The following is a 19,539-nucleotide window of genomic DNA, read 5'->3' on the forward strand; positions in this document are numbered from 1 at the left end:
TTTGCTGCATGCTTAAAATGATGGAGGTTGCCCAGCATTTTTGGAGTACAAGGAAGTCAGAGAGACGTGATGAAAATTACAGGGCAAGTACAGAGATTTAGAAGGGAACAGGTTTTAATGCGAGTATCTTTGACAGAGTCTTGCTCTGTTGCCCATGCTGGAGTGTAGTGCTCACTGCAGCCTCACATTCAAAGGCTCAAGCAGTCCTCCCTTGGCCTTTGAAGTAGCTGGGACCGCAGGCTCATGCCACCATGCCTGGCTCATTTTTAAATTTTTTGTAGAGAGGGTCTGACTCTTGCCCATGCTGGCTTCAAACTCCTGGGCTCAACCGATCCTCCCTCCTTGGCCTCCTGAAGTGCTGGAATACTGGTGTGAGCCACCACACCTGCCAAGTGCTTTGCGATACTATGCATTTGTTCAATACAGATTGGGAAACTTAAAATTTGAATGGAGATTATGTTGATGGGCTTTGGCAGTTCATTTGGATAGACTGGGATGAGGAGCTCTTGAGACTTGTGACTGGACAAAGCATTCCAGTATATTAAAATAGAATTAAGCCATATTACTCCACTCATAAGAAGCAATCCTATGGTAGGTACATGGAGGTTGGGAATAGTGCACAGAAGGCGGCAGCTTTCTTTGGCTTCATGTTTTAATCTGGTAAAGTGCAAGATTGCACTTTAAAGAAGTAAGCAGGCCTCCCAAATATTTTAGATTTCTTGGGGATATGCTAAAATAAAACAAGGCATCAGTTTTGCAGTATGGTTGTAGTTTTGTTTTTTTTTTTTGTTTTTTTTTTTTGAGACAAGGTCTTGTTTTGTTGCTTGGGCTGGAGTGCAGTGGTGTGATTACAGCTTACTGCAACCTCAACCTCCTGGGCTCGGGCAAACCTGCTTCAGCCTCCTGAATAGCTGGGACCACAGTCATGCGCAGCCACACCCAGTTAACTTTTTAGTTATTTGTGGAGATGGGGCTTGCTGTGTTGCCCAGGTTGTAGTAGATTTCTAATTGATGGAGTAACAGTCTTCCCCCCGCCCCCCCGAGGGTTATTGATGTCTACAGCACAGTAGTTTTTTAAATTAACATCTTTAAATTGCACCGAAAATGTCAACAAGAAACTGAGTTTGCCACCTAAGCCCTTTTGCAATTTTGAAACGTGTATGGGTTCTATGCTGCAAAAGAGTTAACATGCTGGAAATATATTAGGGAAAGAGGGTGAAAGAAAGGATTGGGTAGGAAGAGCACACTGGCTGTTGTGTTATTTGGTCTTCCATCTCCTGGAGGCAGGACTGAGAAGGGAAGTTTTTGTAGTAAGAGAAAAGAGTGGGAATACTGTCCCAGCTATCCCACTTCCTCTTCCTCCAGTAACATCCTGTTAAAAATCTGCTAACCTACAAAGAGGGTAGTGAGATCTACTGACCCAAGAGAAAGCAAGAAGCCCTCCTCCCCCAGAGGTCCCTGTGTCACACTGGCAGTTCTAAGAAAGGTTTGGTCCGTCCAGTGGTGGTACGCAGGCCGAAGTTGCCATCGTTGGAGTCCCATGCTTCACGGACATGGGCTTGTATTAGTACTCTGCCAGGCTCATTTATTAGGATTGTGGTTTTAAGGCAAACAAAGTGCACTGATGCTGAATTCACCAGAAGTGAGCAGTACTTCAAGGCCAGAAGTTGGAAGTTGTATATTAGAATGCTAATGAAATTGAACTTGGGAATTACATGGTCAGCGGGAGGAAGTGCTGATCTTGGACACCCACTCCAAAAGGCCAACGTAAGCTAAAAGTACCTATTGTGTTCCTTGTGCCAGTTAAGTAGATGTGATCAGTACTCAGGGTATTCAGGGGTAGAAGCATGCAGGGGTATACTGGCTACATAACAAAACTGAAGTGTAGAGGAAGAAATACAGAGGCATCTCAAAGAGGAAATGGCAGGAAGATTTTAGGAACACAAGTGGCTGACTGGAAAGTCCAGAAAACTAAAATGCCACATGAGGTCTCTTGTACTGTACTGAGAATCTTAGGCTTAAGATTGTTCTTGTGTGTAATACAATGTCACTGAAGAACTTGATTCACAGGAAATTTTAAAATTTACTCCTCATTTGAGACAGTTTCTGTTGCCCAGCCTGCAGTGCAGTGGTGTGATCATAGCTCACTGCACCCTTGAACTTCTAGGCTCAGGCAATCCTCTGTCCACAACCTCCAGAGAATCTAGGACTACATGTGCATGTCACCCACGTCCAGCTAATTAAATTTTTTTTTTCGGGGTCCCAGGCTGGTCTCTTTAATTCCTGGCCTCAAGTGATCCCCCTGCCTTGTTCTCCTAAAGTACTGGGGTTACAGATGAGAGCCACAATGTCCAGCTCAGATTAATATTTTATATCCCAGTGGCAGCCCAGCATAAACAAGGGAAAATCGGTGGGCTTTTCAGTCTCCAGTGGAGAATTCTAACATGTTTCTGGCTATGGGGGCTGGATGGGTAATGGTGCATTTGCCAAGTTGGGGAACCAGGAGATGGTTTTGTGGGAGGAGCAAAAGTTGAATTTGAGGAAGCTGTAAGATGTTAACCTGTGGACAGATCCACGAGGACAGATGGGTATTTCAGGTCTGGGTTAGGCATATGGAGAAGTGGATGGTATTCTGAGTGGAACAGACGAGAGCAATGGAGGTGCTTACACAGTAAGTGGTAGGCATCTGAGCAAAGCAGGGGAAACAAAAGGTTGAGACTTCAGGGTAACGAGTAACTTACACGTGCAATGGCAAATGAGACTCAAGCAAATACATGCTCTTACTTACTGAGATGATGCAGCATTTGTAAAAAATATGTTTTTATGTTTTTCTGCTCCCATACGGAAATTAAGTCAAAAGTACTCAAGTCACCGTTGCCAAAGGAGGAGTCCCGTGGTTTACAGGAAAGGGCTTGCGTGGCTGGTAGCTTGTTCACTAGGCCATTGAAACAGCTTTGCCTCCTGGCTGGGCGCGGTGGCTCATGCCTATAATCCCAACACTTTGGGAGGCGGAGGCGGGCGGATCACTTGAGGTCATGAGGTTGAGACCAGCCTGGCCAACGTGGTGAAACTACATCTCTACTAAAAACACAAAAATTGGCCGGGCGTGGTGGTGGGCGCCTGTAATCCCGGCTACTCGGGAGGCTGAGGCAGGGGAATCGCTTGATCCCGGAGGCAGAGGTTGCAGTGAGCCGAGATTGCGCCACTGCACTCCAGCCTGGGCGACGAGTGAAACTCTGTCTCAAAAAAAAAGAAACAGCCTTTCCTTAGCATAATACTATTGTTACAGCCAGGAGCTTAAGATGACTGGTTCCATTCTTTTTTTTTTTTCTGAGACGGATTCTCGCTCTGTCGCCCAGGCTGGAGTGCAGTGGCGCGATGTCTGCTCACTGCAAGCTCCGCCTCCCGGGTTCACGCCATTCTCCTGCCTCAGCCTCTCCGAGTAGCTGGGACTACAGGCGCCCGCCACCACGCCCGGCTAGTTTTTTGTATTTTTTTTTAGTAGAGACGGGGTTTCACCGTGGTCTCGATCTCCTGACCTCGTGATCCGCCCGCCTCGGCCTCCCAAAGTGCTGGGATTACAAGCGTGAGCCACCGCACCCGGCCTGGTTCCATTCTTTATTCACAACAGCAATTTATTTGTGGTATTGTAGTGGAAAGGGCACGTTTCCTAAGTTACAAATGTGGTTTGGAATCCCACCTTCCACTAGCTGTGGGATGATACACACATTTAGTATTTACTTGTAAAATGGTAATACTTAAAACACCATCCTCGTATCTGAGTCCGTAATCTCCACCCATAGTTTGTAACTTGAGGTTTTCCTTCTTTCCTACCCCTTCATTTCCCAGTATAGTAGCTTACCTATTCAATTCCCGTTGAATGACTTCCAGCTCAGTGTTTGAGTTCGTAATTTTACTTCTTAGTGTCATGAGCCACTGGGATTTGCCCCAATTTCCCATTTTGTATAGTTCCTCACGGCTCAGTTTCGAAGGCAAGGTTTCCTTAATGGCCAGGATCCCCCTTATCTCAGTTGCAGTGGCAATTCTTGGTTGCAAACTAAAAGATGGAGTTGAGTAAAAGGGTAAAGGGTGTATCATTGATTTTTATAGGAAATGGCCTTAGCTAAGTAATGCGCCTAAAGTTGGTGACTCAGGATAAGTAAATGAAAGTATTCCACTCACCTTTTCATACAGAGGACTACACTGAAAGATTTTACAGAGGGTTGTATGTCCCTCTGAACACCTGGCACCTAGTAGGTGCATATCACTTTGGTAAATGAAAGAACTGAAAAACTGCCTCAGACACCCACATACGGCCGACGCCCGCCAGCCCTTCTTCCTCCCACAGCCCCACTCACGTGAGCCTCCAAACAGCATTTATTGGTCGGCTTCGCGCCACGAGACGCGATGGACGTGATCGCCGCCCTCATCTTCTGCGGCGAACTTCCAGCGGGTGACGCTGTCCAATCGGAAAGCGCCTTTCTGCCTGCTGGGCCCTCCGTCTGCCCCGAGCGGCGAGGGGCGGGGCCGGCGCGGGCGCAGAGGCGTCACGCACTCCATGGTAACGACGCTCGGCCCGAAGATGGCGGCCGAGTGGGGCGGAGGAGCGGGTTGCTCGGGCTCAGGCCCAGGCCGGAGCCGGTGGCGCTGGAGCGGGTCTGTGTGGGTCCGAAGCGTTTTACTCCTGTTGGGGGGGCTCCGGGCCAGCGCCACATCTACTCCCGTCTCCTTGGGCAGTTCCCCTCCCTGCCGGCACCACGTCCCCTCTGACACTGAGGTAGGGCGACAGGGGCGGGAGCGGGCCCTCTCAGGGTAAAGTCATCCGGAAGGAGCAGGCGTAGGAGATAGTGACTGGGAGAAGGTGTCCCGGATGAGAAAGCGAAATTGGGGCAGAGCCTAAACTCTTACAGGCCTGGGACCCGCTCTCAGCTCCCTACACCCTGCAAGTTGGCTGTTAGGTGCTCAGAACAGTATCACTTCTCTGCGGAGGGTTGTGCTTAGCGGTAACCCTCGATGAGTGGTTTTCAAACTTGAGCGTGCATCACAGTCACCCGACGCACATGGTACAACACAGATTGCCGCCCTCAGTCCCCACTTAATGACTCAGTAGGTCTGGGGTGAGTCCCCAGAGTTGACAGTTTACGTTCCCAGCTGGTTGGTGAGGTATGCTTGTCCGGGGACCACTTTAGGAACCGCTGACCTGAAGTTTCGGGAAGACATTGAACGGAGAGCCAGACAGAGGCGTTGGAGGGATATTAGGGGCTCGCTGAGACAAAATGCAGGTTTCTTTTCACGTTATGTCGTCACTTGGTTTGCTTTACCCGGTTCCTCTGCTCTGGAAGTGCCTGCCCGCCTCCCATCCCATTTTTCTCCGTGCTTAAATTCTTTGTCTCATTTCAAATTCCCTAAGTTCAAGGCAGCCTGCTGAAAGCACCACAGCGCAATATTCTTTTCATTAAAAAGTACATCCTATCTGTACTCCCTCCTGGCATTTAACCGAGTACTGCTATGGGGTAATGGCTTATTTTTTAGGCGTATCTTGCCTTTGCAGTTAGATTATAAGGTTCCGTGGGATAAGGTTTGTGTTTTGTACTTTGATTCCTTCACAGTATTTAGGTCAGAGGTGGGTCCACGATAATCCATATTCTTTGAGAAAAAGAGGGAGAGTACCTGGGGCAGGGCTGCATGCTGATACACCTACACATGTTCAGTTCAGCCCAGAAATCTAAAGACATTCATTTTTAGGGTAATTTCCCAAAATGTTACATGCATGCTCTTCATAACCAAGTGAGCCAAAATATTAACTTCGGAGTTTATAGCTTTTTTGCAGCTTTTATTATGACACTGCATTTTGGCTGAGTTCTTTAAAAAAAATTTCCCACAAAACCCTGCACTTCTCTCTTTTAATTTCGAGTAAAATAAGAGAAAGAGTCCTGGTCCCTAATACGTTTCCCTAGTTCCTCATAGAGTATATAAATACCCTGTCGTCCTCACTATTCTCCTTGCTTTAACCTGGGCACAGAGTATAGGCAGAAACTACAGTGTTCACTGTAGTTAATGCTAATGACTATACCTCTGTTCAATGCTACAGGAAATTATATAACTTTTTTGGTTTTGGTGGTGTTGGGGAGCTACAAAACAGGTTTACTTTTTAACTGGTTCTCAACTAAAACCTGTAAGTTTTGTTTTTACCTTTTATTATGCCGGTACAAACAACATTAGAATAATTTAATGAACCCCCATGGACCCATCACCTAGCTTCAAGGTTCTGCCATTCTTGTTTCATATACTTTCAGCCATTCCCCAACCCCCTACTTGAGTTACTGTTCTTTTGAAAAGTTTTTTGGTAAAATTTACATATATTGAAATGCCACAGATGTATCCATGCACATCCACATAAAGCATACAACCCATCACAACATAGAACATTCCCACATCTCCAGAACGTTCCCTCCTGTCCTGTGCCAGTCTCCTGCCCACCCCAGGCAACTAGTTTTCTAATTGTTTTTTTTAAATACTAGATTAGTTTGGCCAATTCTAGAGCTTCGTGTATTGAATGGAATTATATGGTGTGTACTCCTCTGTATTTGGCATCTGCTCAGCACTATGTCGGTGAGGTTCGTGTTGTGTGTGATAATAAGTTATTCCTTTGCATTGCTGAGTATTCCATCGAATACCTATATCACAATTTGTTTTTCCATTGTCTTGTTCAAAGATGGGTATTATGGTTGCTTCCAGATTTTAGCTATTATAAATAAAGCTGCTGTCAATATTCTTGTACAGTAATTTTTGTGGATATATGTTTTCATTGTTCTTGGATAAAAACCTAGGAGTGAAATTACTGGGTCAAGTGTAGGTGAATGTTTATAAAAAATACTAACCCTTTCTCCAAAATACTGTACCATTTTACACCCCCATCAACAAAATATTAGTTATGGTTGCTGCATATCCTCACCAACAGATGTCCTTTCTAAGAAATCTTTAAATACCCACTAGGTCATAAAAATATTCTGCTGTGTTCTAGAAGCCTTCACTTTTACGATTATGATTCATCTGAAATTAATTTTTATATATGATGCGAGATAGGGGATCAATATCCTTTTTTTTTTTTTTTTTTTTTGCCCCATATGGGTATTCGGTTGCCTTGATTATGTACCTCTGTAATAAATGTTGAAATCAGACAGTATTGCCGGGCGCGGTGGCTCACGCTTGTAATCCCAGCACTTTGGGAGGCTGAGGCGGGCGGATCACGAGGTCAGGAGATCGAGACCACGGTGAAACCCCGTCTCTACTAAAAAATACAAAAAATTAGCCGGGCGTGGTGGCGGGTGCTTGCAGTCCCAGCTACTCGGAGAGGCTGAGGCAGGAGAATGGCGTGAACCCGGGAGGCGGAGCTTGTAGTGAGCCGAGATTGCGCCACTGCACTCCAGCCTGGGCGACAGAGCGAGACTCCGTCTCAAAAAAAAAAAAAAAAAAAAAAAAAAAAAGAAATCAGACAGTATTGTTATTGTAAGCCTTCCTGCTTTGTTCTTCCTTTTCAAAATGATTTTGGCTATTTTAAAGCTTTTCTATTTCCATATAAATTTATTTATTTTTTGGCAGGGGGAAGCTCAAAGACAGATCCATATGAATTTTAGAGTCAGCTTCTCAGTTTCTTCAAAAAAGCCTGATGGGTTTATGATTGGGATTGCATTTACTCTATAGATGATTTGGAGATACTTGACATCTAACAGTATCAAGTCTTTCAATCTATGAACATAATGTATGTTTCTCCATTTATTGAGGTGATGCATATTTTTTCTCAGCAAAAATATATAGATCTTGCATTTTTTTCTTCTGTTTTCTTTTCTCTCTCTCTTTATTTTTTTCTTTTTGAGACAGTCTTGCTCTGTCACTCAGGCTGGAGTGCAGTGGCAGAATCATAGCTCACAGCAGGCTTGAACTCCTGGGCTCAAATGATCCTTCTGCATTAATCTCCCAAGTAGCTGGGACTACAGGTATGCGCCACTACACCTGGCTAATTTTTTATTTTTTGTAGAGACAGAGTCCAGGCGGGTCTCGAACTCCTGGCCTCAGGCGATCCTCCTGACTCGACCTCCCAAAGTGCCAGGATTACAGGCATGAGCCGCCGTGCCCAGCCAGATCTTGCATGTTTTTTGTGAAATGTTTTCCTGAGCTTTTTTTTGATGCCATTGTCAGTGGAATTATGGTTAAAGTTTTCCAATTGTTTGCTGCTATTATGTAAAAATACACTGCTAGTAGGTAAAAATAATTTTTGTATATTAACCTTGTCCTCCGAGACCTAGCTAAACTTATTTATTCTACTAGGGTTTCCTCCCTTACAATTTTTGATGTTAGCAATGTATTAACTATAAATAGGAACAATTTTTGTTGTTGTAGTTTTGTATCATTTATGTATTTTTTCCCCCTTATTGCTCTGGTGAGGACATCCAGTTCCAGGCTGAGCAAAAGTGAGATAGCATGCCTCCTTGCCGTTTGTTCCTGATCTTAGGACCAGTCTCTGACCATTAAGTATGATGTTAACTTTACATTTTTTTGTAGTTCCGTTTATCAGATTGAGAAAGCTCCCTTTGGTTTCTGGTTTCCCGAGGGTTTTTATTCTGAGTGAGGACAAACTTTGTCAAATGCTTTTTGTTTTTTCTGGTAATTATTGAGATAATCATATAGTTTCTCACTTTATGAACTGTTGTGTGGTAGATTACATTGCATTTTCCAATAGTAAATCAACGTTGCTTTTTTGGGATAAACCTTACTTGGTCATGTTGGCTTTGGTAATTTTCTTAAATGTTTGTTTCTATTTCATTGTTTTCTGTTCTTTGTTATTTCCTTTTTCTACTTATTGTGGATTTAGTTTGCTCGTATTGTTAGGTGGAAACTTAGATGACTGTTTTTTAACCTTTTTTTCCTTCTAATATAAACATTCAAAGATATAAATTTCTAAGTACAACTTTAGCCGCTCTTCACAAATTTTGACGCTTTGTATTTTAATTATCATTTAGGTTAAAATTTTTGTTTTTTTTGTTTTTTGTTTTTTTTGAGACAGAGTCTTGCTCTGTTGCCCAGGCTGGAGTGCAGTGGCGCAATCTCAGCAGAGCAACCTCTGCTTCCCGGGTTCAAGCGATTCCCCTGCCTCAGCCTCCTGAGTAGTTGGGACTACAGGTGCATGCCACCACACTCAGCTAATTTTTGTATTTTTAGTGGAGATGGGGTTTCACCATGTTGGCCAGGATGGTCTTGATCTCTTGACCTCGTAATCTGCCTGCCCCGGCCTCCCAAAGTGCTGGGATTACAAGCATGAGCCACCAAGCCCGGCCTAAAAAAGTTTTTTAAGAGACAAGGTCTTGGTCGGGTGCAGTGGCTCATGCCTGTAATCCCAGCACTTTGGGAGGCCGAGGCGGGTGGATCACCTGAGGTCAGGAGTTTGAGACCAGCCTGGCCAAAATGCTGAGACCTGTCTCTACTAAAAATACAAAAATTAACCAGACATGGTGGCGGGCGCTTTTAATCCCAGCTGCTCTGGAGGCTGAGGCAGGAGAATTGCTTGAATTCAGGAGGTGGAGTTTGTAGTGAGCCGAAATTGTGCCATTGCACTCCAGCCTGGGCGACAAGAGTGAAACTCTGTCTCAAAAAAAAAAAAAAAAAAAAAGAAAGAAAGAAAAGAGACAAGGTGTCCCTCTGTCACCCAGGCTGGAGTGCAGTGATATGATCATAGCTCACTGCCACCTCGAAGTCCTGTATTCCAGCAATCTCCCCGCCCCAACCTTATGAGTAGCTAGGACTTCAGGCACATGCCACCACACCTGGCTAATTTTTTATTTTTATTTTTGTAGAGACAGAGTCTTGCTATGTTGCCCAGGTTGGTCTTGAACTCCCAGTTTCAAGCAATCCTCCTGCTTCAGCCTCCCAAAGTGCTGGGATTACAAGCGTGAGCCACTGGACCTGGCTGAGATTATTTTATTTATGGTTTAGAATATGATCTATCCTGTTTAATTTTTCACGTGTACTTGTAAAGAATATGTATTCTATAGTTATTTTTTTTTATTTTATTGTTTTAGAGATGGGATCTCAGTATGTTGCCCGGGCTGGTCTTGAGCTCCTGGACTCAAGCAATCCTCCTGCCTTGGCCTCCCAAAGTGCCGGGATTATAGACATGAGCCACTGTACCTGGCCTATTCTGTAGTTATTGAATATAGATTTCTATACATGTTAATAAGGTGAGGTGATTGATACTTTACTTCAGATTTTCTCTATTAAAAATTATTGGCCAGGTATAGTCAGTCATGCCTATAAGTCCAGCATTTCTGGGGGCTGTGGTGGCAAATCGCTTGAGCTCAGGAGTTCAAGACCAGCCTAGGCAACTTAGTGAAACCCCGTATCTACAAAAAATACAAAAATTAGCTGGGTGTGATGTTGTGCACCTGTAGTCCCACCTACTTGGGGGGACTGAGGCGGGAGGATCACTTGAGCCCAGGAGGTGAAGGCTGCAGTGAGCCAGGTTTGCACCACTGTGCTCCAGCCTAATAAAGACTATATTAATACAAGAGAAAATAGGTGTATTTAGCTTGCTTGTGGTTCAAGCTTACATGTGTATCTTTTCAGTTTCCTGCATTTACCTGTGTGTGTGCATGTGTGCTTGTGCATTTTAGGCATTACAATATATATCTTTTCTTTATTGCATGTTTTTATTTTTGAGACAGAGTCTCTCTGCGTCACCCAGGCTGGAGTGCAGTGACACAATCTTGGCTCACTGCAACCTCTTCCTCCCGGGTTCAAGCGATTCTCCTGCCTCAGCCTCCAGAGTAGCTGGGATTACAGGTGCCCGCCATCATGCCTGGCTAATTTTTGTATTTTTAGTAGAGACAAGTTTCGCCATGTTAGCCAGGCTGGTCTCAAACTCCTGACCTCAAGTGATCCACCCGCCTCAGCCTCCCAAAGTGTTGGGATTACAGGCATGAGCCACCGCACCCGGCCTATTACATCTTTAATGTTAATATTATCACACTGTCTGGGGCATGATGTTGAATAAGAGTGGTGAGAGTAGACATCCTTGTCTTGTTTCTGATCTTAGAGGGAAAACATTGTTTTCCGCTATTAAAAATATTAATTGTGGAGTTTTTGGATAGGTATGCTTTATAAAATTAAGAAAATTCCCTTCTATACCTAGTTTGCTGAGAGTTTTTTTTTTTTTTAAATCATGGATGGATGTTGAATTTTGTTAACTGTCTTTCCTGCACCAGTTGATACAATCATGTGGCTTTTCTTCTTTACTCTGTTGATATTATGAGTACATTGATTGATTTTTTTGAATGTCAAATCAGCCTTGCATTCTTGAGATGAATCTCACTTGGTGATGATTTATTACCCTTTTTACATTTTGCTGGGTTTGAATTGCTAATATTTTGTTGATGATTTTACATCTATATATTTTTATTTTTTTAGAGACAGGGTGTTACTCTGTCATCCAGGCTGGAGTATAGTGGCACAATCATAGCTCACTATACAGCCTTAAACGACTTGGCTTAAGCAATCCTCCTGCCTCAGCCTCCCAGTTAGCTAGGATTACAGGTGAGAGCCACCATACCTGGTTCATTTATTTTTATGTTTAGTGGATATGGGGTCTTGCTGTGTTTCCCAGTCTGGTCTGGAACCACTGGGCTCTAGGAGTCTTCCTGCCTTGGCCTCCCAAAACTCTGGGATTATAAGTGTGAGCCATTGCACATTTACATCTATATTAATAAGGGATGTTGGTCTGTAGTTTTCTTTTCCTCTCTAATAATAACTTCAGGTTTATCGGGGGAACCTGCCCCCAATATTTCAACGTAGGTTCTTTCTATTTTCCCTAAGTGTCAGCCGGCTGAGAAATAAAGAGAAAGAGTACAAAGAGAGGAATTTTACAGCTGGGCCTCCAGGGGTGACATCACATGATGTCCACCTGAGCCACAAAACCAGCAGGTTTTTATTAAGGACTTTAAAAAGGGAGGGGGTGTACGAACAGGGAGTAGTTCACAAAGATCACATACTTCAAGGGGCAAAAAGGAGAACAAAGATCACATGCTTCTGAGGCCAGTAAAGATCACAAGGCCAAGGGCAAAATCAAAAACTCCTGATAAGGGTCTATGTTCAGCTGTGCACGTATTGTCTTGATAAACATCTTAAACAACAGAAAACAGGGTTCGAGAGCAGAGAACCGGTCTGACCTCAAATTCACCAGGGTGGGGTTTTTCCCCACCCTAATAACCCTGAGGCTACTGCAGGAGACCAGGGCGTATTTCAGTCCTTATCTCAACCGCATAAGACAGACACTTCCAGAGTGGCCATTTATAGACCTCCCCCCAGGAATGCATTCCTTTCCCAGGGTCTTAAATATTCATTGCTGGGAAAAGAATTTAGCGATACCTTCCTACTTGCACATCCGTTTATAGACTCTCTGCAAGAAGAAAAATATGGCTCTATTCTGCCCAACTTCTTAGGCAGTCAGACCTTATGGTTGTCTTCCCTTGTTCCCTAAAATCGCTGTTACTCTGTTCTTTTTCAAGGTGCACTGATTTCATATTGTTCAAACACACATGTTTTACAATCAATTTATACAGTTAGATACAATTATCACAGTGGTCCTGAGGTGATGTACATCCTCAGCTTGCAAAGATAACAGGATTAAGAGATTAAAGTAAGACAGGCGTAAGAAGTTATAAGAGTAGGCTGGGTGTGGTGGCTCATGCCCTATAATCCCAGCAATTTGGGAGGCCGAGGCGGGCGGATCACGAGGTCGGGAGATCGAAACCATCCTAACACGGTGAAACCCCGTCTCTACTAAAAATAGAAAAAAAAATTAGCTGGGTGTGGTGGCAGGCACTTGTAGTCCCAGCTACTTAGGAGGCTGAGGCAGGAGAATGGCGTGAGCTTGCAGTGAGCTGAGATTGCACCACTGCACTCCAGCCTGGGTGACAGAGCAAGACTCTGTCGCAAAAAAAAAAAAAGAAATTATAAGAGTATTATTTGGGAACTGATGAATGTCTGTGAAATCTTCACAATTTATATTCAGAGATTGCAGTAAAGACAGGCATAAGAAATTATAAAAGTATTAATTTTGGGAACTATATGTGTCCATATTAAAATGAAATCTTCACAATTTATGTTTCTCTGCCACGGCTCCAGCCAATCCCTCTGTTCGGGGTCCCTGACTTACCACAACACAGGTTTGGTATCAGGATAATGCTGGTTTCATAGCATGAGTTGGGACATGTCCCGTTTTCTTCTATTTTCAGGAAGAGTCTCTGTAGAATCAATGTTGTTTCTTCCTTAAATGTTTAGTAGAATTCACTAATTAAGCCATCTGAGTCTGGAATTTTCATTTTTGAAAGTCATAAACTATGAACTCATATACTTTGATATTGGACTATTCAGATTATGTATTTCTTCTTAACAGTATTTTATTAAGTTATGTCTCTCAAAGAATTTCACTTCATTTAAGTTGTCAAATTTATGGACATGAAATTTTTCATAACATTCTTTTATGATCGTCTCTAAATGGCTGGAAAGTCTGTAGTGATATCTTCTGTGTAGTTTCTGACATTCGTAGTTTATATTCTGTCTTTTGTTTTTGAGATAGGGTCTCACTCTGTTGCCTAGGTTGAAGTGCAGTGGCACGATCACTGCTCACGGCAGCCTTGAACTCCTGAGTGCAAGCAACCCTCCCACCTTAGCCTCCCAAAGTGCTGGGATTATAGGCATGAGCCACCGTGCCAGCCTTAGTGCTTTCTTTGAGTTTAATTTTTTTTTTTTTTTTTTTTTAGTATCTTAAGGTGGAACCTTAGATCATGAATTTGAGATCTTTTTTCTAAAATAAACATTTAAAGCTATCAGTTTCCTCTAAATACTCCTTTAGCTGTATCCCACAAATATTAACTTATTGTAATTTTATTTTCATTTAGTTCTAACTATTTTCTAATTTCCCTTGTAATTTTCTCTACTAACTAAGGATTATTTAGAAGTTTGTTGTTTGATTTTTTTCAGAAGTATTTGAGGATTTCCCAGATATTGTTCTGAAATTGCATTCTAGTCGAATTTTGTTATTGATAGAGAACATCCTTTTTACCAGTTCTTTTATGTCTTAAAGTTTGTTTTATGGCCCAAAATATGATCTAGCTAGGTGAATGTCCCACACGCACTGGAGCAGAATGTACAACACAGAATATTGAGTGTTTGCTCCAGCGACTACAATATATATAGTGTTCTTATGATATCTACTTAAAATAGTCATGTTAAATATAGGACGTTTTCAACAGCATAATTTCATTCATTTTGCTGTTGTTGTAATATAATATTGTGAATATATTAATATATGACTTTTTAATATATTATAAACCTCACAATTAGGCCAGCACGGTGGCTCATGCCTGTAATCCCAGCACTTGGGGAGGCTGAGGCTGGTGGATCACCTGAGGTCAGGAATTCAAGACTAGCTTGGCCAATGTGGTGAAACCCTGTCTCTACTAAAATTACAAAAGTACAAAAATTAGCTGGGCATGGTGGCAGGTGCCTGTAATCCCAGCTACTCGGGAGGCTGAGGCAGGAGAATTGCTTGAACCCAGGAGGCGGAGTTGCAGTGAGCCGAGATTGTACCACTGCACTCCAGCCTGGGCAACAGAGAGAGACTGTCTCAAAAAAACCCAAAATAAATAAATAAATTAAAAAAATAAAAAAACTTCACAGTTAAAAATTTTACAATTTTTGCTTTAAATATTTGTTTGTCTCCAAAGAAATTAACAGAAGAAAAGAAGTGCATATAATTGTGTTGAGGGTTCCCAAGACCACTCCAGGTTTGGTGATTGCTAGGTGGCCTCGCTAGACTCAGCTTGTCATCATACTCACAACTGAGATTTATTACAGTGAAAGCATACAAAGTAAAATCAGCAAAGGGAAAAGGATCATGGGACAAAGACTAGAGGAAATTAGGCAAAAACTTCCAAGAGTCCTCTCCTAGTAGAGTCACTTATGACCTGCTTAATTCCTTCAGCAGTGAGTTGTGACAGCGTGCACAAAGTATGGTCTACCAGGGAAGATTACCTGATTCTTAGAGTCCAGGGTTTTTATTGGAGGCTGGTCATGTAGACAAAATTTCAGCCACTGAAATTTCAGACTCTAGAAGAAGCAAGCAAATGTTCAACATAAACCATATTGTTTCTGCAAATAGTTTAGACACAATGAGCCATCCTTACAACTAGTGAAGTTTTAAATTACACTTCCAGATGCCAGCAAAAGGTCAACCTTGCAAGCAGGCCTTCCTACAGAGAGCAGCAATCTCTGACCTGCTATGTTCACTCTTCCGCACAATAGTCTTTCATATCTATTCACATATTTACCATTTCCAGTAGTTTTTATTCCTTCCTACAGAAGCAGGTTACCTTTTTGTGTTATTTCCATTCCCACGAAGAACTTCGTTTAACATTTCCTGTAGTGCAGGTCTGCTGGTGATGAATTTTCTCAGATGTATGTGAAATGTCTTTATTTCCTCTTCATTTTTGAAGGGTACTTTCACTGGATATAGACTTCTCTGTTGAATTTCTTTATTTTAGCCCTTTCCTGTTTATTCCATTGTCTTCTTTATTGTTCTTCATAGAAAGTCAATGCCATTCGTACTTTCCTTCCTATGTATAATGTTATATTAGTTCTCACACTGCTATAAAGATACTATCTGAGACTGGGTAATTTATAAAGGAAAGAGGTTTACAGTTCCACATGGCTGGGGAGGCCTCAGGAAACTTACAATCATGGTGGAAGACGAAGGAGAAGCAAGGACCTTCTTTACATGGTGGCAGGAGAGAGAAGTACAAGCAGGGGAACTGCCAGAGGCTTGCTTATAAAACCATCAGATCTTGTGAGAACTCACTCACTATCATGAGAACAGCATGGGGAAACACCCCCACGATCCAGTCACCTCCTTCCCTTGACACATGGGATTACAATTCAAGATGAAATTTGGCTGGGGATGCAGAGCCAAACCATATCAAATGTGTTGTTTTTCTCTCGTTGCTTTCCATATTTTATCTGTATTTTTAGATGTCACAAGTTTGCCTATGATGTACCTGGGTGTTGTTTGTTTTTGGGGACAGAGTCTCACTCTGTTGCCCAGGCTGGAGTGCAGTGGCACGATCTTGGCTCATTGAAACCTCCGCCTCCCGGGTTCACGTGATTCTCATGCCTCAGCTTCCCAAGTAGCTGGGATTACAGGCGTGAACCACTGCACCCAGCCTTGTTTGTTTTTTATCCTGCTTGAGGTTTGGTGAACTTCTTGGATCTGTAAGTTGATGCCTTTCACCAAATTTGAAATTTTTTAGCTGTTATTTCTTTCAAATATATATTGTCTCATATTTTCTCCTGTCCTTGTAGGACTCTAATTACATATCTGCTAGACTGCTTGGTATCCATTCTCTGAGGCTCTGTTCTTTTTTTTTTTTTTTAGTCTTTTTCATTTCTCTTCTTTGGATTGGATAATGTCTAGATCTATCTTCAAGTTCACTGATGCTTCTGCCATCTCCAATCTTCTTTTAATTCTTTCTAGTGAATTTTTTTTTTTTTTTGAGACAGTCTCGCTCTGTCACCCAGGCTGTAGGGTGATGGCACAGTCTTGGCTCACCACAACCACCATCTCCCGAGTTCAAGCAGTTCTCATGCCTTAGCCCCTGGAGTGCTGGGATTACAGGTGTGGACCACCACGCCTGGCTAATTTTTGTATTTTTAGTGGAGACAGGGTCTCACCATGTTGACTAGGCTGGTCTGGAACTCCTGACCTCAAGCGATCCACCCACCTCAGCCTCCCAAAATGCTGGGATTACAGGCATGAGCCACCGTGTCTGGCCCCAATGAATTTTTCATTGTAGTTGTTATACTTTTAAGCTCTAGAATTTCCATTTGGCTCTTTTTTCTTTGGTTCTTTTCATAGTGTCTCTTCTGAGGTTCACTATCTGCTTACTCATTATGTGTATGTTTTCTTTTAAGTTCCTGAACACATTTCAGCTGCATTAAAGTAATTGTTTAAATTCAGGTCATCTTAGGGTCTGTTTCTATTCCCTGCTTTTTCCCCCATTGTGGATCTCATTTTCCTATTTTGTTCTTCTCATTGCCGCTGATTTTTTATTAAATAACGGACACCATAGATAATACATTGTAAAGTCTCTGGATTCTGTTGTATTTCTCTGAAGAATTTTTTTTTTTTTTTGTAGCAGGCATTTAACTTAACTGTGTTCAAAATTCCAAACCCTTATCTCCTGTTGTTGGCAACATTTATTCTTTGCTGGGTTTTATCGCATACATATGTAATTTCGTTGTCAGCCAAGGAATTTAGTGGTCAGTCAAATATTTGACTGGGTTTCATATGCAGATTTTTGGGGTACCTTCTGTGGCTTCTTCTCTTCCAAGATTTCCTCTCTAACTTCTAATTTTCTGGTGATACAAGTTCTGAACATTTTGCTGTAGCTCCTCAAGCCAGTGAGGCTCTGACCTCCTGCCACTCCAAGACACACAGATTAGGTAGTGCTCTCAAGCAAAAGTTAGACTTGCAAATCTCAGAGATATAATTCCTGTATTTCAGGAGTAGATTCTTCCAGATTCTGTCTTTGTCCCTCCCCCAAATACTGTCAGACAGTATATTTTGTCCGGACTTTGTAATGTGTTATCTTCAGGGAGGTTAGTCATGTAATGGTTTCCTAAAATGTACCATATCCATTTGCTGTGCTCAGACATTTGTGATTTTTTTTTTTTTTTTGAGACGGAGTCTTGCTCTGTTGCCCAGGTTGGAGTGCAGTGGTGCAATCTTGGCTCACTGCAAGCTCCACCTCCTGGGTTCTAGCAATTCTCCTGCCTCAGCCTCCCAAGTAGCTGGAACTACAGGCACCTGCCACCATGCCCGGCTAGTTTTTTTGTATTTTTAGTAGAGACGGGGTTTCACCGTGTTAGCCAGGATGGTCTCAGTCTCCTGACCTTGTGATCTGCCTGCCTCGGCCTCCCAAAGTCCCAAAGTGCTGGGATTACAGGCGTGAGCCACCGCGCCTGGCCTCTGATAGTTTTTTAAGGGCCATAAAATAATCTGTTACCTGGAGATAGGTTGGAATGGAATGAGTAAAATACTGGAGGTAGGGTGTCAGGCCATTGTAGCAGAGCAGGCAATACGTGTTGTGAAAATCTATGACTGTTACTATATTATATTAATAGATCAAACATATAGTTTTCTACAAAATATAGAATTCTATTTTCTTGTATAAATCTGCAGAAATAGTATAAAAATAAAAATGTGGTTGTCCATTGCTGGAATTACATGAATGAGATAGTATACAGCTTACTTTTAGTTAGGCTAACACAATTTTTTTTTTTGTACATCAAGAGTTTCCTAAAGTGTTGATACTGCTGAGACCTTTCTTGACTTCTTCTATTCATCCCTGAAAAAATCATGTAAATAGTAAATGAAGACTGGAGAAAAAATTCAAAATGAAAAACTCTTTCATAAATACATTTTTGTCCTCTTTTTTTTTTTTTTTTTTTTTTTTTTTTTTTATTTTTTTTTTATTATACTTTAGGGTTTTAGGGTACATGTGCACAATGTGCAGGTTTGTTACATATGTATCCATGTGCCATGTTGATTTCTTGCACCCATTAATTCGTCATTTAGCATTAGGTGTATCTCCTAATGCTGTCCCTCCCCCCTCCCCCCACCCCACAACAGTCCCCGGAGTGTGATGTTCCCCTTCCTGTGTCCATGAGTTCTCATTGTTCAATTCCCACCTATGAGTGAGAACATGCGGTGTTTGGTTTTTTGTCCTTGCGATAGTTTACTGAGAATGATGTTTTCCAGTTTCATCCATGTCCCTACAAAGGACACGAACTCATCATTTTTTATGGCTGCATAGTATTCCATGGTGTATATGTGCCACATTTTCTTAATCCAGTCTATCGTTGTTGGACATTTGGGTTGGTTCCAACTCTTTGCTATTGTGAATAGTGCCCCAATAAACATACGTGTGCATGTGTCTTTATAGCAGCATGATTTATAGTCCTTTGGGTATATACCCAGTAATGGGATGGCTGGGTCAAATGGTATATCTAGTTCGAGATCCCTGAGGAATCGCCACACTGACTTCCACAATGGTTGAACTAGTTTACAGTCCCACCAACAGTGTAAAAGTGTTCCTATTTCTCCACATCCTCTCCAGCACCTGTTGTTTCCTGATTTTTTAATGATGGCCATTCTAACTGGTGTGAGATGGTATCTCACTGTGGTTTTGATTTGCATTTCTCTGATGGCCAGTGATGAGGAGCATTTCTTCATGTGTTTTTTGGCTGCATAAATGTCTTCTTTTGAGAAGTGTCTGTTCATGTCCTCTGCCCACTTTTTGATGGGGTTGTTTGTTTTTTTTTTGTAAATTTGTTTGAGTTCATTGTAGATTCTGGATATTAGCCCTTTGTCAGATGAGTAGGTTGCAAAAATTTTCTCCCATTGTGTAGGTTGCCTGTTCACTCTGATGA

At 42.3% G+C, this 19,539-nt stretch overlaps 1 protein-coding gene across 7 annotated transcripts in view; it reads left to right on the forward strand.

Annotated features, from left to right (window-relative positions):
- The first annotated feature begins 4,521 nt into the window (after positions 1-4,521).
- LMLN (leishmanolysin like peptidase) overlaps positions 4,522-19,539 on the forward strand; it is a 104,791-nt gene continuing 89,773 nt past the window's right edge. For 5 of the 7 annotated variants that reach the window (XM_063622189.1, XM_063622187.1, XM_063622192.1 and 2 more), the window contains exon 1: positions 4,550-4,777. In XM_063622189.1, the coding sequence (XP_063478259.1) occupies positions 4,559-4,777 (219 nt within the window). In that variant the 5' untranslated portion in view covers positions 4,550-4,558. Of the gene's footprint in view, positions 4,778-19,539 lie in introns of all 7 variants that reach the window. The other 2 variants (XM_063622188.1, XM_063622190.1) reach the window with 2 other exon arrangements.

The sequence above is a fragment of the Symphalangus syndactylus genome, chromosome 17 (assembly GCF_028878055.3).
Source record: "Symphalangus syndactylus isolate Jambi chromosome 17, NHGRI_mSymSyn1-v2.1_pri, whole genome shotgun sequence".
Classification (NCBI taxonomy): domain Eukaryota; kingdom Metazoa; phylum Chordata; class Mammalia; order Primates; family Hylobatidae; genus Symphalangus; species Symphalangus syndactylus.